At 47.3% G+C, this 7,864-nt stretch overlaps 1 protein-coding gene across 2 annotated transcripts in view; it reads right to left on the reverse strand.

Moving 5' to 3' along the window:
- LOC119363319 overlaps positions 1-7,475 on the reverse strand; it is a 29,836-nt gene extending 22,361 nt beyond the window's left edge. The window contains exons 1-2 of one of the 2 annotated variants that reach the window (XM_037628659.1): positions 7,210-7,475; positions 6,367-6,559 (exon numbers count right to left, since the gene is read on the reverse strand). In XM_037628659.1, coding sequence (XP_037484556.1) covers positions 6,367-6,559; positions 7,210-7,292 — 276 coding nt within the window. In that variant the 5' untranslated portion in view covers positions 7,293-7,475. The remainder of the gene's footprint in view (positions 1-6,366; positions 6,560-7,209) is intronic. The other variant, XM_037628658.1, reaches the window with a different exon arrangement.
- Positions 7,476-7,864: the final 389 nt, after the last annotated feature.

The raw sequence follows: 7,864 nt of genomic DNA on the forward strand, positions 1-7,864 counted from the left end.
CTTCGGCCCTAAGTCGAAGCGGCCGGAGCCTCCAGGCTGCACGCCTTCACAGAGCAGTCGAAGCCTTCGAGCAATCACCCAGAACATTCAGGCCCTGGAGCAGCGACCACGCCACATGGACTCATGCTCGACCTAGCGGCCAGAGCCTCCGGGCAATTGTATGTACGCAGGTTTTGGTCCACCGCCCATGTATTTCTCCTTTCCCGGCTTACCCCTTTGTGGGAGAGCATATATGCCCCATCCCAACCTCTCTATGGTTAGCAAAAGATAAGAATAGACAAGAGCTTTGTTGACTTACCCCCTTTGTGAGATCACCCTTGAGGAGAGGCTCCTCCATGGAGAACCAAGGCCACCTTGAGAGGTGAAGACTCCGAGGAGCACAAGACCACCAAGTGGAGAAGATTCCTCTTGGAATATCAAGACCTTCATATCTTAGGATTGGGGATGAACTATCTTTGTTTGTTACTTCTTTTACTTTGGACGTTGTTGGATCCAAGTGCGAGATGCGTACGCTAGCTTGAGTATCTTTCCCTTGTTCCCCTATTCTGATTGCTAGTGATTCCCCGTATTTTCTATGTGTTCATCCTCAAATCCACCTCCAATTCGTGAAGATTGGGTCACCCCACCCCTGCGGTTTGCCCTGTATCACTCCAGCCATGCTCTTGCTTTCCCTTGTGTTTGTGAGAAAACATGCTCATTTCATATAGTTTGGAAAGACCGACGCAAGAGTTTGTTGCCTTGGGTTTCCCCTTCCAATCTCTTGCATACTTGTGCATGTTGTTGGTTGGGTGTTATGTCAGGAAGGCTACGGTAGTTACCCTCTTGTTCCTCGTGATCATCCCCGTGTTCTTCGCGTTCTTCCCTCCTATGAAGACCAAGCCACCCTAGAGCTTACCCCTCAACCATTTGTGATGTGGAGCATCCCATGGACTCACCGACAAGCCCAAGTGGGCCTATGAATCAAGCACGTGTGCGCCCTCCAAACCTAAGTGACTTCACTCCTCTATGAGCTCCCTATGCATTAGAACAAGACAAGGTTACTACCTCAATCCATAACACTGTGCGCTTAGGTACAACGGCAATGACGCCGAAGAAGCATCGAGGAAGAACCACACCATGGAACAAGGCGCTTGAGAAGAAGAAGTGGACAAGGCGTTGTTGGAATGTACAAAGAAAAGGCCTCTGGAACCTCGGAATTTCTAGACCATCCACCCCAAAACTTTAGGGGAAGACCATACGCTAACGCTCGCCAGTCTGAAACTTCCGGACCTATCGCCTTGGAACTTCAGCCGGACCTTCTGCACCCAGCTGCAAGCCATAGAAATCTCGGAGCTTCAAACTATCCGCCTGAGAACTTCCAAACATCCACCCCTGTCGGTTTCTAAGAACCTACATATGAGCTGTGAGCAATAACTCTTTGAGAGTTCGACCAGGGACTCGGTTTCTAAGAACCAACATATGAGCTGTGAGCAACAACTCTTTGAGAGTTCGGCCAGGGACTGAACACGTCCAGCATCGAGCCGCCTTCTTGGTGAAATACCCTACTCCTGCTTTGTTTTGTATTGCAATGGTAGAGAACTACAATGTGTCTGTTACAAGATGAAAGAATCAACTTCTCTGCGGTCCCGATCCTCCCTTATTTATACAACGCGGGCGAGGGAGGAAGGCGGTTCGATGAGAAGGGGGATAATCTCTCCCTTCACCTCCGTCCACCGAAGGTACACCCTAGCGCCATGTGGCGTGCTCATGTGGGTTGTCCAGCAACACTCTTGATGACCACCTAAGGACAGAACGTCATTGGTAGGCCACCCAAAGTCAAGCCTCATCGCTTCCGCTCCACGCTTCGTCTGTAGGCCCAGCCCGCCTTTGTACCACCAGGCGAAACTCTTTCTCCCATCCCGTGTGGGGTACCCGGGATGGCCTCCCAGGAGGTTCGCCCGGGAGGGAAAAATCCCCAAACCATCTTCTCGAATCCCTTCCATCACCGTCTTTACTCCTTGCTCACCAAGGTGCCGTCTTGGATCCTCTCGGTCGTCCGGTCCTGGATACCCCGTAATCCATGGGTCCAACAACCAGAACTGTCGACCTGCCTACGCGTAGTGAGAAAGGCCACGACCCATGGGCCCATGCAACTTTCCCCACCCACTTACCTCTTCACGCCTAGACTATACAATCCGTACTCCTCATATATAGGGTTAGGAAAGTATACACTAAGAACTTGAGAGCTTTGCCCAATCTACTCTCTCCTCAAGGAGACCAAGGCCTCCCTTGTGAAGAAGACTCCATTGGGGTGATAAGACCTCCATTGTAGAAGATTCCCATGGGAAATCAAGAGCTCTTTCTTTGAAGTTGGGGAAGACTTCAAGCCCTCCATCTCTCATAAAGATGTAGGGACGAACTATCCATGTATTATTTCCTTTCCTTTCTTGTTGGATCTTGAGGTTCCCTTGCAATGACCTTGTGATTGAGAGGTATTTGGTTGTGAACCTTATCCTTGAGTGTGTTTCCCTTCATTTACCCCTTGTTCTTCGTGTTCACTATCAACCACCTACAATCGTGAAGATCGGGCAAGCCGTACAATCGGGACACCCTAACAGCTTGCTCCATATCATTTGGCATGAGCAAGGTTGCCATGATTTTGGAGCCCCTCACCTTTCTAGCCTAATTTTGTTTTAGTTCTCATTTTGAAATTGCCAATGAAAATAACCATACCTAATTTTGAGCAATTTGTTGTTTTCAGTGAGTTTTGGCAGTGTTAATGGATGTACCGTTGATTAGCGTTCCCCATTGACAGTTGGGATGCAATGGAGCAAGTCATGCAAGCGAGATCCATACCCACGCACCATGCTTGTGATCTATTCAAGAAGCTCCAAGTGCTCAAGCAAGGGTCCACGACCGTCAAATGATGGAAATTGTGATGATCTCTGCCAATGTCAAGGAGTCCATTGAACAAATGATGGCTTGTTTTCTTGATGGACTCAATCATCCCATCAGGAGGATCACGGACTTCCAACCATACAACAACTTGCTTGAGTTAGTCCACCAAGAAACGGAGGCGGAGAGACAAGTCCAAGAAGATATCAGATACTCCAAATTCTCCACCTTAAGGAACTTCACCTCTAACCCTCAAGAAACTTCAAGTGTGGTGTCATACCCATGGGCATACACCTCCAAGTGGTGTTCCTTCAAGCTCCAAGGCACCAACGACTACATCAAGTCGACACCTACAAGCTCCTACAAGCTTCGTACCACACCAAGGTGTTTGGTTGGGCTTATTATGTCATAAGCCAAAGCCAAAAGCCCATAAATAGGTACTTTTTGGCTTCTAAGCCAAAGTGCAAAAGCTAAAAATAAGCCCAACCAACCCCTCCCCCCCCCAAGTGCTAATCCTCCAAGGGACTCTACTGACAAAACAAGCAACATCGGATGCTTCACATGCAAAGGTCGTAGCCACAGGTAGTTTGAGTGCCCCCACCAAGCAGACTATGGTGAACGATGAAAATGGAGAATATCAACGAGTGAAGGAGAACCAGAAGATTTGCAAAATATTGCTAGACACCAACAAGCAAGAAGACGACTGAGTGTTTCACGACATTGATCCAAGCCCCTCTCTTGTTGTATCAAAGATCTTGACCCATCAACATGATTATTTCAACCAATGATGCAACCACTTTCACACAAAAGCAGGAAAAAATGGATATCAATAAAAGTAATCATTGATTACGAAAGTTGTCGTAACTTGGCAAGTGAGGAACTTGCTCCAAGTTACACCTCAAGAACATGCGTCATCCTCAGCGGTACAAGGTCTGATGGCTTCAACAATGGCACCATCAAGGTTGAGCACCCCGTGGAAGTATATTTGAAGATCGATGCATATGAGGACAAAGTGGAGTGTGATGTGGTGCCCCTGACGGTTTGCCACCTTCTCTTGGGACCCCATGGCAATTTGACCGTGGCGTTACTCACAATGGTAGAACCAATTACTATAGCTTCAAAAGGAAGGCCACGGAATATGTCCTCCACCACATGTCTCCAAAACAAGTCACTACCGACAACACTTAATATTAGGCAAGGTTGTCCAGGGATATTGGAGAGTCAAGAAAGCAAGCCACCCACATGAGAGTGACCACCACAAGCCCAATATGGGTGTCTCCATGTTGAGTGCTACTGTGGACATGTTTCTCTTAGCCACAAAATTCGATTTGAGGAAAGTGAGTGGGAACTCATCGATGCTTCACTATGTTCTTGCATACAAGGATGAAGTCACATTATCTAACACCTCACATGCTCTTCCTAGTTCCATGTCACATGTTTTGCAGGAATTCACAGGTGTTTTCCCATCGGAGACACCATCGGGCGACGGGTTGACTTCATTCCCGATGCTCCGCGTCTGAACGATCCTCTATACTGCCTCAAACATGACGAAACAAAGGAGATACAACATCAACGCAAGGAGCTACTAGACAAGGGGGAATTTTTTGATTGCCTAGGGTTCAAGTCCATTGTCAACGACCGCGACGTCAAGTTCCTTAGCTACTTTTGGAAGACATTATGTGTCAAGCTCAGCATCAAGGTCCTCTTCACTTTCACCTACCATTCACAGACGGACAACCAAACAGAGGTGGTCGATCAAACTTTGTCCACTCTCCTTAGACTGCTAATCAAGAAGAATTTGCGCTAATGGGGAAGAAAGCTTATCTAGTGCAGACTTGACCTATAACCGTGCTCAAAACTCGACAACCCCCAAGTCCCCGTTCAAAGTTGTCTATGACCCTCAACCGTGGTTGGACATTCTTCCACTACCTCCACAATACGAACTAACATGGACGTACACGTGCCATGTTCATGAAGACGGTACACGAGGAAACAAGGCTCACCATTGAGCGCCAAGTCCAACACCACGCCGACAAGATCAACACCAACAAGAAGCCGATGATTTTCCACTCAAACAACCTTGTTTGGGTGCATCCTTTTCGAGAAAACGGAAAAGAGTTTGCGTTTCATTTCATTGAACAAGAAGAGAACAGCAGTACATGTACAACCTCCCAGAAGGAGGGACACACGCACACACACACCATTGTCCTCACCAAGTCCTCACCAAACGAGCAGGTGAGGAGGTGCTACCAACTACAGACCGCAACGACGAAAGGTCTTGCCTTGTCCAGCCTCCAACGACGTTTGGGTGCATCCTCACAAGGATTGTTTCTCGTAAGAAAGCAAGGCCAAGCTACTTTCTTGTGTCAATGGTCCCTTGGAGGTCCTCCAACATATCAAAACAACGCATATAATCGACCTACCTTTGGAGAAATACTCGATGAGAAATACATTCAACATCACCGACCTTGCCCCCTTTCATGGTAATGGCGATCTTCCTCCAGTCCAAGTGGACACACAACATACAAACTGAGACGACTTCTCTCCTCTTTGAGCTCCCTATGCATTTGTATGAGACATGGCTACTACCTCAATCTGGAATCCTAGGTGTGATGGCATTAATCATGGAGCGAGGAGTCAAAGGAGAAGAAGTAACCCCAAATCCCTAGCAAACGGCACTGCTTCTGGATACCATGGGACTACCCCGCCACCACCACCACCACTGGGCCTCTGGGCTTGCCTGCGTGAAATGGTCGGCCTAGGCCCATGTATCTTTCCCTTTTTCGCACCATTTAAATACTCCATCCCACCTACACTCTAGGATTAGCAAAGTTTAGAACACAAACCTAAAGAGCTTCGCTCATCTATCTCCCCAAGGGGGTCCTCCCAAGTGAGTTCAAGGCCTCCCTCTTGTGGAGAAGACTCCATTGGACTTCAAGACCTTCACTGTGGAGAAGACTATTCTAGGAATACAAGACCTCATTGAGATGAACTGTCTTTTGGTTACCCATTTTGTTTGTGGTGTTTGGATCAAGATGTACCTCCTATGTTGACTTTTGGTTAAGAGAAGGTAGTCTAGGTGTGAATCTTTTCCTTGTAGCGTGTTTTTCTCTTGTTTGCTTGTGCTTTCCTCACATACGTCTCCAATTTGTGAAGATCAGGCCCACCCCTACATTTTGCCTAGTATCACCCTTCCAATCTCTTGCATATTTGTGTGTGTTGTTTGTTGGGTGTTATGCCAAGGAGGCTATGCTAGTTATCCTCTTATTTGTCGTGTTTATCCTTCATGTTCTTCGTGTTCATCCATCCTCCTCCTCCAATTAATGAAGATCGGGCCACCCTAGAGGTAGAGGTTGACCACTCGCCACCGTGTCCATCTCTTTACCATCCAATACTCATATTATTCGGGAATCCAGTAACACATACATGGGTTGTAATTGTAGATATGTTCTCATATGACATAATCTCGAATAAAAGAATATGTACACAAACCTGTGAGTTGGGCAAAGGCCGACCTTTCCAAGGCTTCTGTAAGATTAAGAAGATGACAGAAGCTGGTACAAGGCAACTGAAGATAAAGCCAACTATTGAATCCCCAGTACTGGACAAGTGGCTATACAACGAATACACAGACCAAATTCTAACGAAGTTTCCCAAAATATTAATTACTTGCAATGGTGTTGACCTGCACAAGAACAACCAATCATGATTATTTGGTCAATCAAATTCTAACTGAAGATTTCAAAATTTTGCCATGATGATGTGTGAACTCCATCTATTCTCATAGCAACTAATCCAAGCACCAAAAGCAACAGTACATATAAATCTGATGAAGAAAGCAGAAGCAATCAGTAAATAGGGAAGGTGAGCATATATACAAACCACCATATTTTTGTATACCACAGCAACTAAAAGCATATGGTAAGTGTATCTACTGGTCAGATTGTTCGATTTGCCTCGACTCTCTACAGGATCCATAGCAGCCTACACGGTCGGCTGCAGAAAAATAGTCCCATTCCAAATCCTAATCCCGAGCACGCGAGAGGTAGCACGCGTAGGCAGAAGCTGGATCTAGTAAACTCCCTACTATCCCATAACCTAGGAGATACATAATGAATAGCGCATACTGAAGCTAGCAAAATAAACGGGGAACAAAGTCCATCGCAAATTAACCAATGATAGCCTCTTCCAACCAAATATCGCCTCGCGAACCTGGTTAAGCTATTAAAATAGAGCTACGCATAAACGCAAATCCAGCTGCGAGATCTCGTGTTTTGCCGAATCAGGTTTGAGCAGATTGAGAAAATGGGGTTAGGGATGAAGCCAAAAACTCACCTCGCCGTCAGCGCGGAGCGAGGGGTTGAGGCAATCCTGCAGCCTTCGGCGGCGGCGGATGCAGAGGGCTTCGGTGACATCATCTCGCCGAGCTCTCGGTGTTGGTACTTGGTTCGGGTCGATGGATCAACGTCTGTTTGGATGTGTGGAGTTCGCTAAACTTTCCAGCGTCACGGCGCCGCCAGTACGTGAGAGTCACCGGCGTCGAGGCAGAAAGGTGCGGTGGCGCGACTCAGATCTATTGTTCATTGTTTAGCACTAAGCTAAACTGCGCTTAGCAGGATAGCCCCTGTTGTTTTTCGAAATTCAACCCGCAGTCCCTTTTTAAGTGGACAAGAAAGAAAACGTTTCGGTATTGCAAGAAACACCCTGCAGTATGGTATACTCAACCCGTGGTCCTTTCTATAGAAAAGTACTACTAATTTATTTATTTTTGATAATAGAAAACGCTGGCTTCCTTCGCTCCCCTCGATTCGTACGGTATGGCGCCGACGCCGCCGCAACGGCCGCCGGTCTTTTTCCGGCCATCCGCCGTGGTGTGCTCCTTTCCCTTCCCATTTGTCGGCGTTCTGTGAATCAGGGTACCCAGACTTGCCTGCCTGCGTTCTAGGGAGTGGCTTCAGCGACGGCCTAATACAGCCCATCTACAACACCT

This window comes from Triticum dicoccoides, chromosome 2B, assembly GCF_002162155.2.
Source record: "Triticum dicoccoides isolate Atlit2015 ecotype Zavitan chromosome 2B, WEW_v2.0, whole genome shotgun sequence".
Lineage (NCBI taxonomy): Eukaryota > Viridiplantae > Streptophyta > Magnoliopsida > Poales > Poaceae > Triticum > Triticum dicoccoides.